Source organism: Lactuca serriola, chromosome 5 (genome assembly GCF_051521515.1).
Source record: "Lactuca serriola cultivar US96UC23 chromosome 5, Lser_US96UC23_V15, whole genome shotgun sequence".
NCBI classification, from domain to species: domain Eukaryota; kingdom Viridiplantae; phylum Streptophyta; class Magnoliopsida; order Asterales; family Asteraceae; genus Lactuca; species Lactuca serriola.
The window spans coordinates 133,269,503-133,293,796 of record NC_136412.1 but is presented as its reverse complement, the minus strand read 5'-3'; the positions used below and the strand labels follow the sequence as shown (position 1 = coordinate 133,293,796).

At 32.5% G+C, this 24,294-nt stretch overlaps 2 protein-coding genes across 6 annotated transcripts; one reads left to right on the top strand and one right to left on the bottom strand.

Annotated features, from left to right (window-relative positions):
• Window positions 1–1,270: 1,270 nt before the first annotated feature.
• LOC145052992 (putative receptor-like protein kinase At5g39000) lies at window positions 1,271–16,617 on the bottom strand. 5 transcript variants are annotated; one of them, XM_079000944.1, is made up of 9 exons: window positions 16,520–16,617; window positions 15,295–16,373; window positions 15,091–15,216; window positions 14,345–14,442; window positions 13,524–13,858; window positions 13,201–13,404; window positions 12,953–13,053; window positions 10,925–11,045; window positions 9,972–10,833 (listed from the first exon to the last, which is right to left on the bottom strand). In XM_079000944.1, the coding sequence occupies exons 2-5, from the start codon at window positions 16,240–16,242 to the stop codon at window positions 13,642–13,644; spliced, it is 1,389 nt and encodes a 462-aa protein (XP_078857070.1). In that variant the 5' UTR covers window positions 16,243–16,373; window positions 16,520–16,617; the 3' UTR covers window positions 9,972–10,833; window positions 10,925–11,045; window positions 12,953–13,053; window positions 13,201–13,404; window positions 13,524–13,641. The 5 variants fall into 5 exon arrangements, with proteins under 5 accessions (XP_078857069.1, XP_078857072.1, XP_078857070.1 ...); XM_079000943.1 differs by lacking the exons at window positions 9,972–10,833; window positions 10,925–11,045 and adding an exon at window positions 1,271–1,748; XM_079000946.1 differs by lacking the exons at window positions 9,972–10,833; window positions 10,925–11,045 and adding an exon at window positions 1,271–1,748 and having other exon boundaries at window positions 12,953–13,039.
• Window positions 6,168–8,167, top strand: LOC145049807 (uncharacterized). Its single transcript, XM_078998162.1, has 4 exons — window positions 6,168–6,665; window positions 6,779–6,868; window positions 6,974–7,501; window positions 7,598–8,167. Exons 1-4 carry the CDS (start codon window positions 6,168–6,170, stop codon window positions 8,165–8,167), a joined length of 1,686 nt encoding a protein of 561 aa, XP_078854288.1.
• Window positions 16,618–24,294: the final 7,677 nt, after the last annotated feature.

Sequence of the window (24,294 nt, the reverse complement as noted above, 5' to 3'; positions counted from 1 at the left end):
TAATCGGGCATGCATACTAATACTTTCATATACAACGACAAAATACAATAACGAACGTACATTTTGGTCTTAGGGTTTAAGACTACTTTACACTAGTAAAGAAAATATTTGATTTTCTTGAGAAACATACACATTTTCACGGATTCAAAGACTGGTTTTCATTACAAAAGCATTCTTATGAACTCACCAACTTAAATGTTGATACACTTTCAAAACCACTTGTATTCTCAGAGAACCAGTAGACAAGTATACCCGAAGGTTTTGAGAAGACGGAGCTTTTAGAGTCGCGTCTTTTATACTTTTTTTATACATTTTGTTGTCATACAAATGATGTATCGAACATATGTAAATACTTTACTTATTCAGTCTAATGGTTATGTTTACTTTGATTACTATGATGCAATTGTTATGATACTGTACATGACGTCCTCCGCCCTCGAACGTTTCTGCCGTTTTGGTTTGGGGGTGTGACATAAATACGTTAAAAAATACGTTTATAAATTTAAAATACATAAATAATATAAACATGTATATATAAAAACTTACAAAAAGTCATAAATACGTGTATGTATATATATATATATATATATATATATATATATATATATATATATATATATATATATATATAATACATAAAAAACACATAAAATACTGTGTAAAAATACTTAAATATATATAAATACGTTTATATATTTAAAATACATAAAAATACGTATATATATATATATATATAAACTTAAAAAAATACAAAAGTACGTAAAACTATGTATAAATACGTAAAAAAATACGTTTATACATTAAATATAAGTTTTGACGAAATCTGCAGAAAAGTCTTATTATTTTGGAAAAATTAATGATTTGGTTTGCTAAACAGATCAAAAATGGCTAAAATGAATAAATTAACCGGTTCTTGGGCTTTCCTATACAACAAGTTAAAAATTCGGGACTTTTCTATTGAAAAAATAAATATTAAGACTTTAATAAAACTTTTCTTAAAATATTGGGATTTTTCTATAGATTTCCCCTTAATATATAGTGAGTAAATGATGTTAGCAACAATATGTAACAATTAAATGACTTATCTTGTAGTGATTATAGTATACATAATAAAGTATGGTTGGTTTATGAGATAACCACATTATATTATAGAGATGGTTCTCTTCCATATTCTATTATTTTTGGTTTTCTAGTAGCAGTTTCGTAAATGTAATAACTTACTGAACCTTTAATAAACATCTTCCATTATATTTATTTTATATTGTTAATACAACATGAAGAAGGTAAAAAAAAAAAAAAAAAAAAAAAAAAGTGCCATTTACAATGACCGAAACTCAATCCCTTGAATGACAAGGCCTCGCATATTGTTAGGTGCCATAAACATAAGACTCTTTTCAATAGTCTTGGTGGCATCTATTGTCACTTCAAACAATGAAAGTTCCATCCAACCATCCTTCCTCAATTTTGGATAGCCTTTTATTTTGCGTGGGTGCGATAAGCTCTCATAGTTTTGATCAACCATGGATTGAATAACAGGGGTAGGAGGTGGACGGGCTAAAAAGAATTGACCACTACAATTAAAGGGATACATACTCTGCATCTTTATGAGATTATCATGCAAGGGAGAGTCTTTGGGTAGTTTGTATATGAGAAGACCTGAATAAGTTATCGGGGACAACAATTCTGACTTGATTCGGAAAAAAACTTCAAAATGTTGTTGGTCAAGAAACTCGGCCACCACTTCAAATCTGTAAATAGTAAGATTAACATGTTATGGAGATGATAGAATTGTAGTATGGCATTTTGGTCATCAAAGCAAGCATCAAATGGTGCAACCATATCAACATGGCAATAAGATGTTTATTTAGACTGTTTGAGACAACCATGTATGCCTTTAGAAAAATAATTTATAATAGTACAAGTAAAATGCCTAAACGCACAATCCAAACAAAGAAGAAATCTATTTTTTATTTATAATAGTACAAGTAAAGTACCTAAACGCACAATCCAAACAAAGAAGAGATCTATTTTTTAAGTTGTCGCGTATCATTTAATTGATTTTTTCAACATATCATGTTAAATATTGGTTTAAAAGCAAAACATGTTATTTGATTTTACTTTCATATCATAAACTTATTACTTAATTGAATTGGTAAATAGAAACGCAAAATTTTGAACAACTTCGCATGTGTCTACTCGATCCAGTTTTATATTTACAGTATGGAACTCTTTCATTATCTACTTGTTATATGACATAATTGCAAAAACTGGTGAGTAAATATGCGTCGTTTAAAAAAAAACATAGTATGTTTATAAAAAGAAAATTTATAATCTGTGTTAGAAAAGCAACAATGGTGGTTCTTTTCATAAATATATTAACAATATGTTTAATAAAAAGCAAATGACATGTTAACAAACAAATACAATTATCGGCTAACTTTTAATTTTTTTTTTTAGAAATTTGTATTATATATGGGTGTGTTCCGCACGGGTGTTTGAAAGCTTTTAACTTCTAGCGTTTAACAAAAATCTTCATCTTGAACAAAAAATATTGTTTGATACTACAAACTTTTAGTGTTTAGTTCAAAACAAAACGCTTCAAATTCAAAAACTACCTCAAGTAACATTTAACAAAATGCTATCCCTTATGTGCTACCAATTAGTTTTGCCAAATACGCTTATCAAAAAAGCTTTTAAAAAAACAAAACTTAAATCTTTATAACTAAGAAAACAACAATTTTAAAATCAAGTTTATCAAATAAGTTTGCATGCGTCTACTCAACCACTTATTATATGAAATAAAAGTAACAGGTGGTGAATAAAGATGAATCGTTCAAAAAAAACTTAGATAAACGATAGAATTTACAATCTGTTTTAGAAAAGCCACCATGATGGCTTTTTTTTTTATATATATTAGGGTAATTGACACTGTGGCCCAACAAACTTACGAGTTTTGTTTTAAATGGTCATTTATGTTTTTTTTTTTTTTTTTTGCAATCTAAGAGCATGAACTTTTATTTTACCCGATAATTTTGGAAATTGAGCTGGAATACCCAGTTTTAATGTCAAATAAGAGAGAAGGTATGAAAAATGTTTCTTGTATTATGCCTAAGTTCCAACATGGCAATGAAGTCCTCTCTCTCTCTCTTTCTCTCTAATATATATATATATATATATATATATATATATATATATATATATATATATATATATATATATATATATATATATATATATACACACACACACACAAGGCTAATATCCACGCGTTGCACAGAATAAAACTAAAACATTTGGTAATCTTATATTATTGAAAATATTTATATCATTTATATTAACTATAAAACAATAATTATTACATTTAGTTTATACAAAATTATAATTAATTTGAACAATATATAAAATAACATTTGTTAAAATCAAATCATTTAAAGGTCTTTACTCATGTTTTACGTATGTATAACATTAGTTATTCTTGTCAAATATATTAATTTACTATTGTTATGATTTATTAATTTTTATTTTAAAAAAAAAAATTTATAGTGTTTGAATTTCATCGTAATGATTATTTAAATTATCAACAACTGTTTGTAATCTAACATAATTTAATTTCTAAGTTTCTATTATTTTGAACTCTTATTATTATAAATTAATTTAAAAACAACTTAATTGAATTTTAGTTATTATAAAATATAGTTTTCAAACATCTTTTAGTTAATTCAATATATACTAGTTTATAACCCGTAGGAACCACGGTTATAAAATTAATTAAACTTTAGTAGTTAAAATTTAAAATTATTAATAACTTATTTTAAATAAATTATTAATTATGAAAAAAAATTTAGTTATATAAAATTATAATCATTAATTTAAATAAATATGTAAAATTATATCACTTTATAATTTGTATTAATTTTATTTTAATTTTTATTCTAATGTTGTTAATTTAATGTAATTAGAATGAAAAATTTTAAATTTGAAATTTGAAATAGATAATCAATATCAAATGGTATGCATTAATTATAAGACATAATAAGGTGAAACATGACAAAAGAAAAATAAAATTTACATTAATTATGAGGCTTAATATAGTAACACATGTCAAAAGGAGATTAAAAACTATTTTTTTATTAAAATATATATATATATATATATATATATATATATATATATATATATATATATATATATATATATATATATATAGTCGTATTTTTCTTTTTACCTGGATACATTTTCCTATTTTTTTTTCTTAATTATGGGTCTAGTATTTCCAGGCGAGCATCTGTGCAAAGGAATTTCATGAACTAAAAATATGTAGCAAAGAATATAACAACCCATCCGCTTCAAATTTATGTGGGTTCTCGATGATGTCGGTCCATGATCATTTATCAACCATCTTCCTACACGTAATGGTTACACAATATATCATCCACAAAAGTTACACTAAAGATCACATTTAGCAATCACTACCCTTTGTTTTATAGTTGTAAAAATTGTACATAACAACAAAAACATATACGTAAATATGTCATTGCCATCACCTACATTTCTACCTCAGAATACAGGTTCTTTTTTAAAATCTCTACTTTTCAAATTTAATCAAAGAGTAAGAAACGAATGGAGACTTCATATTTTATTAGGAGAACTTTATAGTGAAGTAAAGAACCTCTCTAAAACATTAATTGACAGATGAAAAGACACTAATTCCCTCCAAAACTCGAGATGATCCTCAATGTAGGCAAAAAAATAGAACATGCTACTTCTTAAAAATATCTACCAAATTAGAAGATACTCATTTAACTAGAGATCCATTTTTGATGTCACCTCAAATCAGATTATTTAAACACCATTTCCTCATCTGATCCCCTAAAGTAAACCTTATATTTCTTTTTGCCAACAACTTTAAAAATCACACCTACCCACCACCATCGTTGTATAGAGCATCAACTACTTCAAGCTCATAGACCAGGATGAGGACGTATGTGGTTGGTTTTTTTTTTTTTTGGTATCAACCACTGCTGTCAAAAACTATGCATCTTCATCGTTCCTCAAGGATTCAGCTTTCGAAAGAGTATATTACCTTGGATTGTTCATCCTCTAACGTTGTAACTGATTTCAGCTTTCGAAGAAACAATTTTGGTGAAGGATTCAACCGTAAAATCATCAATTTCTAAAACCTAGATTTTGTTCGAGAGGTCATACGGTGAGAAAAGAGGAGGTGTTTGATAGATGTAATAAAATACCTCTGTAGGTTCTTCAGGAACAAAAAATCTTATTGAACAGCCTACATCATCAAGTATGAAGTAAGAACTAAAGCAGGTGGAAAGGGAGGTGTTAGATTCTGTTATAGTTCAAGGGTATTTTAGTAATTTAACTTTGAGTTAGTTATTTTGTTCGTTAGAGTAGCTTCTTGTTCATCTGTTGTATATAATCATCTTTGTAATTGTTTTCTGAAATTAATGAGAAAAGTCATTTCTTCTCTCTTCATTCATCGATTCTTATTCATCAAAGTTAACATGGTATCAGATTGATTCTATCTTCATCTTCCGAACACATTCCTGTTCAATCTTCATTTCTTTTCTTCTTATTTTTCTCTGTAAACAATCATGTCTACATCAGTCTCGATTGATCCAAATGCAATTTCTGTCTCAAGTCCATATTATCTTGGATCTTCTGACAATCCGAGTTCAATTCTTGTCACCAATCTCTTCAATGGAGTCGGATTCAATGCTTGGAAACGTGCAATGACGATTGCTTTATCTGCAAAACACAAATTAGGTTTTGTCGATGGTTCAATTACTCAACCAGATTCATCTTCTCCAAATTACTCCAATTGGTATCGTGCTAATTCCATGGTCATCAGCTGGTTATTGAACTCACTTCACAAGAATATTGCTGATAGTGTTCTTTTTCTTCCCACTGCAACTCAAATCTGGAATGAATTGAATCAGTGCTATGAGCAATCCAATGGAGCACTCATTTATCAAATTCAGCAAAAGCTATATTCAATTTTACAAGGATCCGATGAGTTTTCTACTTATTACACTAAACTCATGAAAATTTGTGATGAATTGCGTGTGGTTCAAGATCTTCCTGCGTGTTCTTGCAATGCTGTTGTCGCTCTTAACAAATTTCTTGAAGATCAGAAGTTAATTTAGCTTCTTATGGGGCTTAACGATTCCTACAAGATAATCAGAGGTCAAATCCTTATGATGAAACCTCTTCCTACTCTATCTACTGCATATGCTTTGATTCTTCAAGAAGAACAACAACGAGAAATTAATTATGTCCCTGTGTTTAACACTGAGGCCATTGCCATGAATGTTTCACAAAATCATAATCTTCAAACATCAAAAAAGTCTGTCACATGTACACACTGCAAGAAATCTGGCCACACTAAGTCTCAATGTTACAGACTCGTTGGATTTCCACCAAATTTCAAATTCACAAAGGGAAGAAAAGAAGAATCTTCATCTCCTGTTCATAATGTAACCAATACCTCCAACATGAGTTTTTCTCCAGAACAATATCAACAGTTACTTCAATTGATGAATAATACAAATCTCACTAGCAGTCCTTCTTCTCCAGTGAATTCCACCATTTCAGAAGGTGCTCTTGATCCTAATGGTAATTCGTTTTCGTTTAAACATTTTTGTGCAAATGTTTATAATTCATCTCATCTTCTTCAACCATATACATCTTGGATTATTGATTCTGGTGCCACTGATCATATTTGTTCTAATCCAAAAAATTTTGTCTCACTAAACTTCTTCAGCCTCATTCTCTTGGTCTTCCTAATGGCATTGACACATCTGTCAATTATATTGGTGATGTGGAAATTCATGATTCTATTATACTTCATGGGGTATTATATGTTCCTCAGTTTAAGTATAATCTTCTTTCTATACCCAAACTCAAATCACATTTGAAAACATTTGCAATTTTCACTGATGAAAATTGTCTCCTGCAGGACCCTTCATTGAAGAGTAATTTTGCTTTTGGAATTCTTGGCAAAAGAGTTAATGACCTATATGTTTTTGATCATCATCAAATCAAGAATTCATTAGCTTACTCTATTTCTGTTCTTCCAAGTTCTTTGTCTTGTCAAACTGCTGCATTCAGTTTTTCTTCTTCTGATTCAATAATGTTGTGGCACAATAGATTAGGACATGTTCCTGTTGATAAACTCAAAGAACTTTCTCTTGTTTCTTCAAAATGTAATGATTTGAATGTTCAATCCTGCATTGTTTGTTCTAAAGCTAAACAGCAAAAGTTGCCATTTCCACATAGTGAATCTATGTCTAAACATTCTTTTGATTTAATTCATGTGGATGTATGGGGTCCTTATAAACATGTTACACATGATGGTTATAAATATTTTATAACCGTTGTTGATGATCATAGTCGACACACATGGATTCATTTGTTATCCCATAAACATTATGCCTTTACTCTTCTTAAAGCTTTTGTTAAAATGGTGAAAACTCAGTTCAACAAAGTGATCAGAATTATTTGAACTGATAATGCCATGGAATTGGGATCAAGCACATAAGGAATTTCATTTTTTCAAGATAATGGCATCTTACATCAAAAGTCAACACACTATAATCCCCAACAAAATGGGGTTGTTGAACGCAAACATCCGCATATTTTAGCCACGGCTAGAGCTCTTTACTTTCAATCTGGAATTGGCATTGCTTATTGGGGAGAATGTGTCAAAACTGCCACTCATTTGATTAACCGCATGCCCTCTAAAGTTTTAAAGGGTATCAGTCCTTTTCAAGCATTATACAAAGAAGAACCCAGTTTAACTTCTTTAAGAAGCTTTGGATGTTTATGTTATGTTTCATCTATCAAAAGATCAAGAGACAAGTTTATGCCTCGAGCACATCCTTGTGTTTTCATTGGATATCCAAATGGACAAAAGGCTTATCGAGTATTGGATTTAGTAACTAAATCTATTCCAGTCTCAAGAGATGTTAAATTCTATGAAACCATTTTTCCATTGCATTCTTCCAATTCTTCCTCAATATTACCATCCATAGACTCTTATCTTCCAGCCTCTTTTGATTATATTCCAATTCATAATTCCAATTCTACCCCTAATGCCAATATTCTGAATACTTCAGCTGTTTCACAGCCTTCTGCTCCATCATTAAGATGAACCACCAGAATTACTCGACTTCCTGTTCATTTACAGGATTACATTTGCAACAATACTATCTCAGATAGTAGTTGTTCTCACACAATAACCAATTTGTGTATTCTTTTGCCCTCTTCTCATACTTCAAGCTATTCCATGAATGTTAACCACAATTCATCTTTTCATATTCCTCATGAATTCGAACCTGCTTTTTATCATGAAGCTAAAGGCAAACCACAATGGAAAGAAGCTATGCAGAAAGAATTACAAGCCTTGCATGATAACCAAACTTGGGATATGGTCAAATTGCCTAAAGGGAAATGACCTATTGCTTGTAGATGGGTATTCAAAATCAAATATCGGGCAGATGGTAGTATTGAGAGACATAAAGCACGGTTAGTAGCCAAAGGCTTTACTCAAAAACAAGACATTGATTATCATGAAACGTTTTCTCCGATTGTCAAATTCACTACTGTACGATGTATGGTTTCTTTAGCAGTAAAAAGAGGATGGCATGTTCATCAGTTTGATGTCAACAATGCTTTTTTGCACGAAGATTTACATGAGGAAGTCTATATGCGTGTTCCACCTGGTTATTCTGTTTCATCTCCTTCTTTGGTTTGCAAACTCAAAAAAATCTCTATACGGATTAAAACAAGCATCAAGGCAGTGATATGATAAGCTTTCATCTACTCTTATTCTCAAGGGATATTATGGATCTTCAAACGATTACTCTTTGTTCATTAAGAAGTCTCTTCATAATATTGTCATTGTTGCCGTTTATGTTGATGACATTTTAGTCACAGGAAATAATGAAGCAGAAATTATATCTTTAAAGCAATCTCTTCATGAACAGTTTCAAATTAAAGATTTGGGGTATATTCATTATTTCTTGGGACTGGAATTTAACAATATTGATCAAGGGATGGTCGTTCATCAACAAAAATATATCAAGGAATTGCTGTCTGCTTATTCCATGGAAGATCAACCTATTGCTACTACTCCTTTACCATCTAAAACTCATATATTACCTTTAATGGATGATGTTTTACCAGATCCTACAAGTTACAGACAACTCATTGGAAAACTGAACTTTTTGCTTCATACTCGACCTGACTTAGCATACACAGTTCAACATTTAAGTCAGTTCAATCAAACTCCTTGTCATGCTCATTATAAAGTTGCTCTTCATGTGTTGAGATATCTTAAAGGCACTATCTTTCAAGGGTTATTCTTTAATAACAATCCTACTTTCAATATTGAATCTTTTTGTGATTCAGATTGGGCTTCATGTCCTATAACTCGACGAAGTGTGAGTGGCTTCTTCATTATGTTTGGAAATGCACCAATCTCTTGGAAGTCCAAAAAGCAAGTGACAGTGTCTTTATCCTCTGCAGAAGCAAAATATAGATCTATGAGAAGAGTATGTGCTGAATTGGCTTGGCTTAGTAGACTCCTATCTGAATTTCAAGTTGACAATATTACCCCTATCCCTCTTAAATGTGACAATCAAGCTGCGATTTACATTGCTAACAATCCTGTTTATCATGAACGCACCAAACATATTGAATTGGATTGTCACTTTGTCCGGGAAAAACTTCAAGCTGGATTGATTTCACTATTTCATGTAAACACTAAACAGCAATTAGCAAATATATTCACCAAATCGTTATATGGACCACAACATCAAGATGCTACTTCCAAGCTTGGACTTCTTTTACATCCTCCAGCTTGAGGGGGGGGGGGGGGGGGAGGGGGGGTTAGATTCTGTTATAGTTTAAGGGTATTTTAGTAATTTAACTTTGAGTTAGTTATTTTGTTCGTTAGAGTAGCTTCTTGTTCATCTGCTGTATATAATCATCTTTGTAATTGTTTTCTGAAATTAATGAGAAAAGTCATTTCTTCTCTCTTCATTCATCGATTCTTATTCATCAAAGTTCATCAAAGTTAACAGAAGGTAGGGAAGCGAATGATGGGAACGTAGCAATTGAGAAAGGTGGAGGTTAGTGTCCTTAAGGGAGGAGAGGGTCGTGGTTGAAAGGGAGACGTCGGTGGAGCAGTTGGTGAGCCAGAGGGAGAAATGGTGGCGGAAGGGAGTGTCCATATCACAGACGGTGGCAAGTTGTGAGTTTGGTCCAAAATATCCTGAAAATATTTAAAATGACGGACTTTCCCTTTGGTGTTTTTTTTTTCTATTTTTTTATTTCATTTAATATTTTTCAAATTAAAAAAAGATCAAAAAGAAACCACCCCACCTACTCAACCCTTATACTTGACACCTTATACACACTTCCCTTTTATCAGTGTCACCTTCAACCATTGTCGAAGCACTCATCGGAGATTTGCAACAATGTAGACAACAAAACAGCCACCACCACCAAAACCCCACCCCTTTTTATATCCCTTTCTTGTCATAAGACTTGCATCATCAATGACAACACCATCACTCAACAATACAACCACCACTACCGGTACCTATAAATGGCACCAATAAATAACACCTCCATCTATAAACAACACCGACATCATAGATCCGACATAAACATCATTTTTCCTTATATCTCTTGCACACAGATGTTATATGGAATGCCACCTCTCTCGCAATCTCTCTTACAGTTCCAACATTGGTAAGGTGGTGAGACAAATCAGAAGATTGAGGGAAAATTAGGAGATCGAAGGTTCGTCATCTGCACAATACAAGAATAAAAATCAAAAGATTGAAGGTTCGTTTTTTTTTTTTTTTTTTTTGCATAGTATAAGATACATCGTTGTCTATACCTTCACCATTGCAGACGCCACCGCTATGGTTTCATATCTGCAAATCCTTAATCCGGTGGCCCTCTCAGACGGTCTAAGCCTCTCTCTCAGATTTGCAAATCCTTACTCTGACGACCCTTTTCTGGAAAGACAAAGCTAGGGTTTTTTTAACCCACAACGAGATCTAGCCCTAACTCCGATGACTCCAACGTTGGCAGATGGTCATTATAGAAAAGTTCAAAGCAAATTGTACCAAACTCATGAAAAGTTTGGACTATTGGTGCTAGTCCAAACTTGTTTGGACCAAAGTGGCAATTTTCGACATACCACAAGGACCATTCTTGTAGTTTTGTCTAAAAATTAAAGAGGAACAATTCGAACAGCTAACTTCCAACTCCCTTGTCTAAAAGTGTTGTTACCCTAGTGTTTAAGATTTGATTATTGTTATAATTGATAATTCGAAAGAGGCATCCTTGGATGGATCAATAAACTATTGCAACCACGGTAACTATTGATCATAGAAACATAAAGTCACACATTGGCCGATCTAAAATCAACCTAATGTTCAGACTAACAACAAGTCGAAGGTATGATGGGGTACATCTTATTTAAATGCAATTATTTATCCTTGTTAATTTGGTGCAAAAAAGAGCCAAGTTTAAACATGAGACTTCTTTAATTTTTAACCCTATTTAAAAAAAACACCAAACTTATTTCCATGTCAAAACATACAAGAGCATCCACATTATGAGATCTTTTTAGTTGAGTTTATTCATGACACAGCTCAACATCCCGAAAACCTTCATACATCTCAACAATAGTTGAGTTTTTTCATGAGCTTACTAATGGGACATATCAAAGGTTGTTTTATAGAATTTTATTTCTTTTTATAACAACTGTCTTTTTTGTTGCTTACGGTGCCCATCAAATTTTTATGAAAAGCTAATCCCGATGGCTATGAAAAAGCTCTCACAATAGGAGCAAAGGTTTTCTAAAAGCTCTTGAAAAAGTTTCTATTGTGGATGCTCTTAACATATTAGATTGTTAGAACACATATTCTAAACCAGTCCAATTTAAATTTAAATTTAGCCTGAATATATTTTAAATTTCATAAATTCCAAAGTCAAAGCTTTCACACAAGGTGAAACTCTTGGGTAAAGGGTTGATTTGAGATGGAAGAACCTTAAATGTTAAGCTTTGTGTCCCATATCACACTTGGAATAATATATCACACTTGGAATAATAGAAACCAAGGAATCACCTTTATAGATGTGAAGCAAATGGTGCTTAGTTTCATGGGTTTTTTTTTTATCAATTCATAAGAGGTTTTATAATTTCTTAACGGGACACTCTTAGGGTGCGTTTGGTTGTAGAAAATTTTCTAGTTTTCTAGGAAAATTTTCCAAGAAAAACGGAAATTTTGAAAACGCGTTTGGTTCATTTAGTTTTCCAAAGTTTTCTAAGAAAATGAAAATTTTCAGTTTTCCAAATTGTATGTAAGTTAGGAAAGTGAGTTTTATAGTTTTTTCAAAGTTTTGCAAATTTCTAAGATGGAAAATGAAAACTCCACCATTTCCAAACCAAACGCGTTTTCATTAAAAACTGAAAATGAAAATTTAACTCTATTTTCTGAAAACATTTTCTTATGAAATGAAAACAGTTTTTCACAACCAAACGCAGCCTTAATTTTTTCAGTTATATATAAAAGTAAAATATGATGATTGTTGATTTAAAATATATATATATATATATATATATATATATATATATATATATATATATATATATATATATATATATATATATATATATATAGTTTTATGGCGAAACCAAGATTGGTTGGCTCCCCCTCTTGGTTTAAGGTGAATCCGCCCATGGTTACCATACTTCTATTGTGATCATTTATAGTCTTAAGACTCCTCCGCATGGCATGTACATTATTCAAATATTGATAACTAACAAGCTTAATAACATATTAACATGTAAATCTTAAAATATCTCATACACCTATTTCTAAACTAATTAATTTTTTTAAGAAAGAGAGATTACCTTGTTTCCGGTAAAGACTTCCAAATCCAATCACCCTTCACCAAAATTGCTCTTGCAGATATCATGAGACGTATCTTCATCTTTTTGCTAAAAGAAAGCCACTATTCATCGAAATCAGATTTGATAAGTATTAAATGAACCTATCAGTTGCGTATAACAATCTTTAAGATAAACTTGATGACACGCATAATAACTAATTAATTAAAAAAAAATCAACTATACATTACAATAGCTGTTAAAATGCTTACCAAATTGGAAAATTTGTCTTCACCATTGTCGATGAGGAACCCCTTGCGAAGAAGAAAGTAGTGTTCTTTCTTAGTTGTCCACTTTATATAATCTTTTGACAAGTTGATTAAATCTATATAATTGGGCCACACTTTTTGTTCCCAATCTGCATCCGAAGTTGATATTTGTTCCACATCCACCTCGTTTTTGTCCTCAAGATTTTCCTATAACATACACATCCGTGTTGATTTTAACTTCATATACATTTTTGACAAGCCGAAACTTGAAATTAAGATAGAATTAAGAAATGATGAGTTTATGATAATTGATTTTGTCAACTTACATGCTCCATGGGCCGAAACTCAATGCCTTCAATTTTGGATCGTGAAAATGTTATAGAATCTGAAAAGATTTCAATTTTAAAATCATGTTCTCTTTGGTAGCTGGTAAACTGGTAAAGTTCAGCCATTAGCCATCCGTCTTTTCTCTGATGAACAACACCTGACATCAAATAATCTGTCTCCTCTTCCAATTTGTATTTGAAGGGTATATATCCCATAATTTTTGATCCCAGACATAAAGATAAGGTTTATCGTGTATGGGATAGCTGTCGATAAAAACTGAGTTCTCACTTCTACTTTGAAATCAAAACTACTTACACGGAAGATTTTCGAAAACCTGCACTTCACAATCATAGGTGTTTAAACTTACATACTTCATTCACTCGATAGAAAACGGGTAATGTAGCATCTGAAGAAAAAAAATCATTTACTTTTTAAGCTTTCTGAACAATGAATTCTTTGAGATTTCATTAACTATATTTATTGTAATAGAGTAAATTACTGAAATCATCCCTGTGATTTGGTCAAAATTGCACATTTGGTCCCTAACTTTTTTTTTTGCACTCGGATAGTTCCTGTGGTTTGATTTTGTTGCGTTTTTCGTTCCTGTGGTTTGATTTTGTTGCATTTTTCGTCCCTTACATACATAAAGTTAGGGACCAAACATGCAACTTTTACCAAACCATAGGGACGAAAAACGCAACAAAATCAAACCACAGGGACGATTTCAGTAATTTACTCATTGTAATATAATACTACCCATATAAAGAAGCAAAAAAGTGACAAATAAACATATATTCATTCATAGAGAGAAGCCACTAACCTTGAAATTTTAGCAGTCACTTGAAACACAAATCCTTTCACACATTCTGCTGCAGATATCATTTCATGAACTTTTTTGTTTTTATTTATTGAAAGCCACTGTCATACAAACATAATCAGTTCATCACGTCAATAAATGTTTATTTAACAAAATACAAAGAGGTTAATAACAGAAAAAAGATAACTAAATTAAACTAAAGCTATAAGGTAATTAATATTCTATTTTGAGCAATCGATAGAATAGGATAGATATTAACTGGTAAATATAACATTTATATGCAAATGACTTTCTCTGGCAACATCGGTTGACCAAAATAGAAAAAATTAATCAATAAAAGTAACAATTTCCAACTAACCATGCGGACCATTTGTGCAGTTTTGTCTAAATAAAATAGAAGTTGATTGAAAAAACTATAAAGCCTGTGACTTGAAAAGAAATTTTCAAAGTTGACTCCTTTTCTCTTGATCAAAAATCTTTAACAAGAATATTAGCAGTGTTGGTTCCTTTTTAATGCAATTTGTAGCAAATGGAAAGTTTCCTTCCACTGCTAAATGAAAATTTTGATTCAGACGACACGTCTTTTCTTGCATTTTACCAAAAAGACTCCTGCTAAATGTTACCACGTTTACCAATTACAAACATGATAAAACTTAAAATTTATTTCGCTAAATGCTCTGCTTTAAAGGAAATTAATCAAAAAATAAAACCATATATAATACCAAATTACCAATATTAAAGATAATTACCCTTTTGCCCTGATCAACAAGAATCCCTTTCGAGAGAAGCAAGATGAGTTCATCGTGTGATCTGTAGGACAGTGGAGGCACCGCAAGTTTTGAAATCTCAACTAAATTCCTGTTGTAAGCAATATTCTGCAGAAACAATTTGAAGTAATTTTTACCTTTAAAAAAAAAAGATGTTATATTGGAACTTTTTTATGATATACTTACTTGTTGTTCAAGTGCAACCTCAAGTTCTTTCACAATCTCATCCATCGTTGGTCTTTCTCTACGATCTCCATTTAAACATTGGTTTGCGATTGTTGAAAAAGTTATCAAAGAATCCGGATTTATTTGTTCCTTAAGATCTTTTAGGATAATATCGTCTAGTTTTTTTTCATGATAACACCGTTTCCAATCATGCACTAAAATGCCATTAATTTGACCATTACGATGTTTGTAACATAATCTTCCACACAGAACTTCAAACAGTACCACACCAAAGGAATACACGTCAGACTCTTTTGATAAGAAACCTGTCTCTCCATATAACGGATCACAATATCCATGTGTCCCCACTGGATAGGAGAAGAGATATGATCGTGTTTGATTTGCTGGCCAAATCTTTGACAAGCCAAAATCAGAAACTTTAGCATTCCACTGATCATCCAGAAGGATGTTTGCACTTTTAATGTCTCGATGGAGAACTATTTGTTGTGTTTTCATAGGATCATGAAGATATTTCAGCGAATGTGCAACCCCGATGCATATATGAAGGCGTTGCTCCCATGTAAGACTACTGTCACTTAGATAGTGGTCAAGACTTCCATGCGAGGCATATTCGTAAACAAGCACTCTCTCATCACCCTCAATGGAAAAGTGCAGGAGAGAGACAAGATTTTCATGTTTGCAATCCGAAAGCATCAATATCTCCTTCCAAAACTCGATATTTCCTTGCCCCAATCTAGGATCTAAGCGCTTAAAAGCTACCATTGTTGGTCCCGTAAGAAGAGAGAGTTCTCCTTTGTACACCGGACCAAACCCACCTCGACCGATGAGTTTGGTGGGATTAAAGTTGTCAGTGGCGGATATTATATCTTCCATTTGAATTTTGAGGTGATCAAACTCTTCTATGTGAGCATCCGTATGGGGTGGAACATCATCTCTGGGTAGAGCCATGACCCTCGGTTCTTTAGCAAAGTAAATATCGCAAACACTCACAAGTTTCAGCGCATCCTTAATACCCCTTTTACGGTGATGGAGAATAGTTTCTGCCCCTTTCAGCCACTCGATCCCCCTTTGACGATTGGCTTCAAAGTTAGAACAAAACATAACTAGTTAGTTACAATCACAGATCAAGTTAATTTTATATTCATGTATAATTATATAACATAACAAACGATGAACTAATTCAGGGTTTTCAAAATTACCAACCAGAAATTACGTTGAAACTTACAAAATTTGATGCTTGGAGGCGGAGAGAATGGGGAGCCGGTGAGGTCGAGAAGAGAATTGGGTAAAAACCACTGTTCTAAAAATCAATACCACCGTTCTATTTGAAACCAAAATTGAAATGACATTTAAACAATATCATAATACTAAACTTCATTTTATATATATATATATATATACCAGGTGTGAGAACCGTATATTATACGGGTTGATTTTTAAAAAAAAATTAAACATTAAAATATAAACATAAAATATTTTTTAACGTATAACTTTAAAATAAGAAATGAATAAATGTATTTATTGTAATTTTATATCATATATATGATATTTAATACTTTACATATATATAAGTATATGACTTTAATTTAAAAATTGAAACAAACCAAAAATTGACAAGTGGATAATATTTATTTCAAAATTACTACAAAATGACAAGTGTCAAAACTCACGAGAGATTGACATGTGGCAAAAAAAACCTTCATTTATTAAGGAAGATATATATATATATATATATATATATATATATATATATATATATATATATATATATATATATATATGTTCAGATTCATTTGAGACCATTTTAATTTTGTGAGACCGTGAGACCAAATTTAAAAATAATTTTAAAATTCAAATAAATGGAAAAATCCAAAATTTCTTTTTTAAAATGTTATTTTTGGAACTTGAATTAACTAAAAAAAATAAAAATAATAAAAAAAATCCCGTTTTTTTTTTTGAAAAATACATGAAATATTCTAATAGAATATTACACTCACATATTCTAAAAAATAATTTTAAAATGCAAAATAAATGGAAAAATCTAAAAATTCTTTTTTTAAATATTATTTTCGGAACTTGAATTAACTAAAAAAATAAAAATAATAATAATAAATTAAAAAAAATCCCATTTTTTTAAATACGTGAAATATTTTAATAGAATATTACACTATACATGTTCTAAAAAATAATTTTAAAATGCAAAATAAATGGGAAAATTCAAAAATTCTTTTTTTAAATATTATTTTCGGAACTTGAATTAACTAAAAAAATTAAAAAAAATAAAAAAATGTGTCTCATGGTCTTACAAAATTAGGGCGTCTCACATGAACTTAACATATATATATATATATATATATATATATATATATATGGATTTTTTTATATCTTATTTAATTTTTTATCTTTTGAGTATAAAGAAATGAAATATGGTATTTTTTTTTATTAGTTTTAAATAAGTATATAAAAATATAATTTATTAAATAGGTTTAAGTCATTTTTAGAACGGAAAACATACACGTACATTTTAATAGACGGTATTAATAGTAGTTGTTATGACATTATAATAGTTGTTTTTCTTATATTTAAGATTATTCGTTTAAAAAGTAAAAATAAAATTTCTTAAAGCTGAATAAAAAAAAAGTAAAGGATATAAGCGAATGATGTAAACCAAAAACACATAAAATAACATTAAATAATTATATTTAATGTTTAATAGTCAGGTTCTATTTTAATTTGTTTATTCGAGCAAAAGACAAATAAAAAAATTAAAAAAACATTGTATATTGTGATAGAACAAGACGTAAAAAAATATTAAATCGTATATGACGTCAAAAATATTAAAAGATTTTTGAACTATAAAAACAAATATTGATAAATAAAGGTAACAATAAATAACAACTAGGGTTTGGACCATCCACGCGTTACTGCGGAAGCTCCGATATGTTAAAAAACGCAGTTTGACACCATATATACAACGAAGACGATTAAATCATATAAAATGGAGCACAAAAATATCAAAATAAAACATGGATACAAACCAAAATGTAACTTTAAAATATAGTAAGTGACAAAATTATAATGTATAAAATACTAATAAATTAACTTTAAAATTATAAGGGTTGAAAACTGTTAAATAAAAATTAATTAAGGAGAAAGAATATAAATATATATAAATTTTAAAATTATAAGGATAAAAATTGTTACATCAAAATTAGTTTAGGGGTATAAAATATAAAAACAAATAAAAGTAAAGGGTGGAAAATGAAAAAAAATTGAGGATAAAAATTGTTACATAAAAATTAGTTTAGGGGTATAAAATATAAAAACAAATAAAAATAAAGGGTGGAAAATGAAAAAAAATACATCAAAATTAGTAGGGTACAAAATATAAAAACAAATAAAAATAAAGGGTAGAAATTGAAAAAAAAAATATTGAAAGTATGAAATCTGACGTGGAATGAATAGTAAATCCTTACACATACCAATTTTGGTAATTAATATATATATATATATATATATATATATATATATATATATATATATATATATATATAATATGATATATGTAATTATAATTAATTTAAAAAAATAAAAATAATGTTATAAAAAATCTATACAAATTCAATTAAAATGAAAAAGAAAAATAAAATTGTTATATAATAATAATAATAATAAATTGTTTAAAGAAAAAAAGAATAAGAAAAAAAAAATAATAAGTTATTCTTTTATATGAAACAAGGACTAAAACCGTAATATTTATAAACAACGAGGAACATATTAATTTGTAAATTTAGGAACCAAACTATAAATCAGATCAAAACACAAGGACCACTTCTATAATTTACTTAAAAAAGAATATGAAAATGGTTTTGAAAAGTAGACCGTGTCATTCAGTAGATACAATCATTTATTTTTAATATTACTTTAATTGGATTTATTGTCAATGGTTTTGTGCAAGTGGTTTTAATTTTTTATCGAGTGTGTTTAAAATCCTCCAGAAGGGAGTGATAAACAAAATCGCCGAGATTTTCAATTATCAGTATTTGGAGTTGGAAGCGTGTTCACAATGTTGTTCTCAAAAGGATGAAAGTGAGTCCAAACCCGGACCGGATGGACCCGGACCTAAAAAACCAGGAACCGGTTAACGGGGTTTTGTACAATCGAAAACCGGACTGTTATATAGGAACCGATTCCGGTTCGGTTCGGGGTACGGTACCAGGTAAAGTGGGTCTAGAACCGGAAAACCCGAAAACATCAATGTGGGTAGGTTGGAACCAGATAAAGTGGGTTTAGAATCGGAAAACCCGAAAAACCCATATTTTTTTGGTAATTACTTACTACTTAGTGGGTTGAACTTTAAAAATTTTCATATTGATATCCCGACTTCGGGGGACTGTAAGGTGCTGGTTGTTTTTTTGAAGCCAAAATATCTACAGTCTGCGGACCACATCTGCAAGCCTCTGCGGCAGAAGAGGTGGACCAAATGTATGCAATCTGCAATAAGAAGACTGTTTGTTTTTAACGTCTGTGGCTGTTGAAATAAATTCATTTTTCAAACTTAATTTCATGTCATAAACATTAAAATTGCATTTTCAGCGAAAAAAAGAAAGAAAAAAACTGCATTGTGACCCTTTTTTTAGATTAAAATGAGGTATGAAGACCTTTGAAGACAGTAACCCATATATGCGTCAGGAAGACCTCGCGTAGACGTTTTTTGATCTGCGCACTTCCAAAAAACAAACACTCTGTGAGGGCATATGTCTGCGTGTTGTCTGTGCGGCGCAGACAAAAGTGGTTGCGCAGATCTTCACAAAAAAAAAAAAAAAAAAACAGTCCCTAAGTCATTGAATATGAAACCAAAATTGACAAGCTTATAATCTAAAATCATGTACGAACTTTAAACTACACTCTGGAAAAAACTACATGTCAATCCGACTTTAAACGAATAAGATATGCATGTGTTAACATTTTCACAAAATTCAAAATACAAAAACAAATAGTTGAAAATTTGAAAATTTTCAGCTTTTATATCCCGACTTTGGGGGTTGTAATTCATTGAATATTAGACCAAAAATGACAAAATTATAGTCTAAAATCATGTACAAACTCTAAACTACAAGTTGGAAAAAACTGCAAATCAATCCGACTTCAAACGAACGCGTTGACAATACCTTCTCCGGTAATGGCGACCTATCCTCCCCCTCGTTCTTCTGTCATTTCTCATATCCTTCGCCACCGCCACTCCAATGGTTGTCACGCGTTGACAATACCTTCTCCGGTTACCGCCTGCCACCACAAGAGTGGTGGTGCTGTATGTGATTCGTACTGAAGCCCCTATTATCGTGTGTGCGTGTGTCTCAATCGTCATAGCAAGTATGTGAGTGAGTTGTCGGCCGTAAAACGCAAGAAGACCACCATGGCAGCCAACCATGGTGGTTGCCGTCATGTTACTTCTTTTCTGCCGCCACCAGCCACCATGAGAGGTGGATGTGTGTGTGTTATGGTGTTTATGTGTGTGTTGCAATGGTTTAGGGCTACAGGAGCGTTTCTTGGCCAGAGATCCAAAGAAAGACCCCACCGCCACCACCGTGAGGTGGTGGCTGCTACTCTATACCACCACCTGCTACTCTATACCGCCACCACCGTGAGGTGGTGGCTGCTACTCTATACCATGGTGTTTATGTGTGTGTGTGTTGCAAGGTGGTTGTGTGTGCATTTTATTTGGGTGTGATATTTTTGGGATATTAGGTTGTATTATTGTAATTGGTGGTGGAATAATCAAAAGAAAACTCATAACCACCACCATGAGGTGGTGGCTGCCGCCACCAGCCGTCGTGATGGGTGGCGGTGTATTTTTGCTTGTGTTTGGATTGCTTTTGGGATGCTTGGACATAATTGGACTAAAACCACAACCACCACCACGAGGTGGTGGCCGACATCGTGTGTCATCGTTGACCACCACTACCCGAGGTGGTAGTGGGTGATGCCCGACTATGGAAAACCCTAATTGTCCTAATGAAACCCTAATGGGCCTAAGGACTTAGCTTTGGGGCCTAATTGGATTGTGTTGGGTTGGAAACCCTAATTAGGGTTCGGAAAACCCTAATTTTGGAAATGTGTATTTTGGATTTGCCGGGACCTGCATTTTAACCATTGGATTTGAGATTATGAATAAATCCCGACCACACTATATGATTGACCTAGTAGATTTATGGACATAATGGATTAAGTCCTTAATGGGTTAAGTAGGAACACTCAACCCTAATCGTCATTTCATGTGAAAACCTTAAGTTTACTTGGGCCTTGAGTTGGGCCATTCTATTGGCTTATGGTGATTGGGATATTTATGGATCATCCAAGAATACTCATATAGACTAAGAATATATGGATGGGCTTTAATGTAAGGCACGTGTAAGGGTTTGGGCCCAATTTGGAAAATTAGGCCATAACTGGGCCTTAAGGATTATGAAAGGTTGGACCATTGGAATGCCAAATGTTTGGACTAGACTAAATGGTTGGGCCTTAAGATAAGCCCATATAGAGGTTTAGGCCAAATTTGGAAAATTAGGCCATATGTTGGGCCTTGATTGATTATTTGGCTTTGGGCTTCAGAGTTTGAGTTTGGGCCTTTGTTTTGAACCGAATTAGGTTAAGGGTAAGAGAGTCTCCTTACCCCAAGTATGGAGTTGTGGTTATGCATTGGAACCCAATTACAGATTGGGTGTTATTTTGATGACTGACAATTCGGGAATCTGTTATCGAGCAACTAGAGTTTTGTCTGCGGGACTTCAGCAGTGCGAGGTGAGTCTCCTCACCATACCAATGGGTCGAAGGCACCAAGGCCGGCCCATTTTATGACATGTTGTACACTAGCTGAAGTTGTATTATGTGGCATGTTAGCTGGCTATGTGCTAGGAAGTATGCTAGTAGTATATGTGGTATGATTGTATTAAAGACCATGGGAAAGCCATGACACCTGGATGTAAGATGTAACATCCAAAATTTTAAGCTAAATTTAAACTTTTCCAACCATTAAAACCAAATAGTGTAATACAAATTGTTTTCAAAATATTATTCATCAGAGTGTCCCAGAAACTAAAATCAAAAGGATGAGGAGCGGTACGTTCACGCCTTTGCCTTGCAACGATCTCCTGATGTACCTAAAACAATAAACTAAAACTGTAAGCTCGAGAGCTTAGTAAGATACCCCCAAAATACCAATACTACACCGATAAAACCATATCAATAACAAATAACAACAACATGCATACTTGACCTTTAGTCTGACTGGACCGTGTTGCAAGGCCTACAGTCTAACTAGATCTATCCCGAGCCTTCGATATAACTGGACCATCATGCAGGCCCCACAGTCTATCCGAATTGCTCGTCCGGTGTGTTGGCCGTCAGCACAAAGCAGGACCACCTCAACCCAATCATCAAACAAATAATCATGGGCACATAAATGACATAAGCTGGCATACATATATCAGATATGACTATCTCACAGATCATCTATCATAGCAATCACTTATAAACAGAAATACCGACCTAACCAGATCACTAACATACCGATCCTAACGATTCACAATGCATAACAACATCCTGTCTATTCAGATACCGATCTAACAGATCATAACCATATACAACATAATATAATCAGAATAACAACCGAAAGAGCCGGCCTTGGTGCCTTAGACCCTAGTGATATAGTGAGGATAACTCAACTCGCTAGCTGCTCGGAATAATACCGTCCACTCCTCCAGATATAGCTCCAACAGCCTCGCCTGTACCCATGAGTGACCCACCAAATAAATAATCAAATGACCAAAATCCCCTTGGATGGCACAAGACAATCCCCGATCAAAGTCAAAGTCACTGGTCAACGGTCAACAGTCCATGTTGTCCTATTGCTGAGTGCAACCTTCCCCTCATAGAGTCCCTACTGATTCAAGAATTACCCGACTCGACTCGTCGAGTCTCTAACAGACTCATCGAGTCAATACGCGACCCAGTGCTTGAAACCCAAACCGACTCACCGAGTCATCTCCCAGACCCGCCGAGTCCACCTGGGAGCAATTCAGACGAAAACTCTATTCGACTCGTCGAGTCATCTGCCAGACTTGTCAAGTCCATATGATTATTCCCATGATCAAGCAATACAAAACCATTCTTTCATTCCGACCAGTAGATCTAGATCCCTAGAGTGTGTTAGCAACATAAAGTTGCTACCTTTACGTATTTGCATGCCTCAAAATCCGAATCTAAGCTTGAAATGAAGCTCTACTCATAGGGGAGGGTTCTTTAATGGCCATACAAGGAACTTTATGAACTTAGGACTCAAGGGAAGTTCAGATCTGAAGTTTCAGCTTCAAATCTAGCTCATACACCACACTCCCTTCATGAATATGCTAAAGAAAATCCTAACTACATCCATGAAAGGTTCTAAGAAAAAAGAGATCAAAATATCAACTGGTTACCTCCAAAACGTGCCCAAACTGAAATGTATTCAAGATCTACATGAATTTCCTTTATGCTAGCTGTTTGATCTACAAGTTTCCTTCACTAAATCACTTCCCAAAGCTCCAAAACACTCACAAAGCTCACACACACGAAATTAGGGGTTCTAGCCCTCAAGGGGTTATAAGGGACAGTGGGAGGCGCTAATGGTCCAATATATAGGGTGCAAAAACCCTGAAATTTAGGGTTTCCTCTGCCAGCTCCTACTCGTCGAGTCCCCTTCCCGACTCGTCGAGTCAACCCGTTAAATAACGTGTCCCAGCCCGCTTTTACTCGACGAGTCATAGGATCAACTCGTCGAGTAAGTCTTAAAACATGAAATTTAAATTGAACTATTATGATACCTGACAATTGGGGAGTTACAATTCTCCCCCACTTAATTTAGACTTCGTCCTCAAAGTCTGCTGCAATGAACGACTCTGGGAAATGCTCCCGCATCTCTGCCTCCGGCTCCCACGTCAACTCGGATCCCCTCCGATGCTC

Excerpts from the sequence above, each read along its gene's own strand:
- LOC145052992 (XM_079000943.1), bottom strand. The coding sequence starts at position 16,242 with ATGGCTCTACCCAGAGATGATGTTCCACCCCATACGGATGCTCACATA. Across the intron at positions 15,217-15,294 it reads AGGTTGCACTTGAACAACAA|AATATTGCTTACAACAGGAA; the intron begins GTAAGTATATCA and ends TTGTTTCTGCAG. Across the intron at positions 14,443-15,090 it reads TTGTTGATCAGGGCAAAAGG|TGGCTTTCAATAAATAAAAA; the intron begins GTAATTATCTTT and ends TTTGTATGACAG.
- LOC145049807 (XM_078998162.1), top strand. The coding sequence starts at position 6,168 with ATGGGGCTTAACGATTCCTACAAGATAATCAGAGGTCAAATCCTTATG. Across the intron at positions 6,666-6,778 it reads TTAAACATTTTTGTGCAAAT|CCTCATTCTCTTGGTCTTCC; the intron begins GTTTATAATTCA and ends AAACTTCTTCAG. Across the intron at positions 7,502-7,597 it reads TGAAAACTCAGTTCAACAAA|TCAACACACTATAATCCCCA; the intron begins GTGATCAGAATT and ends TTACATCAAAAG.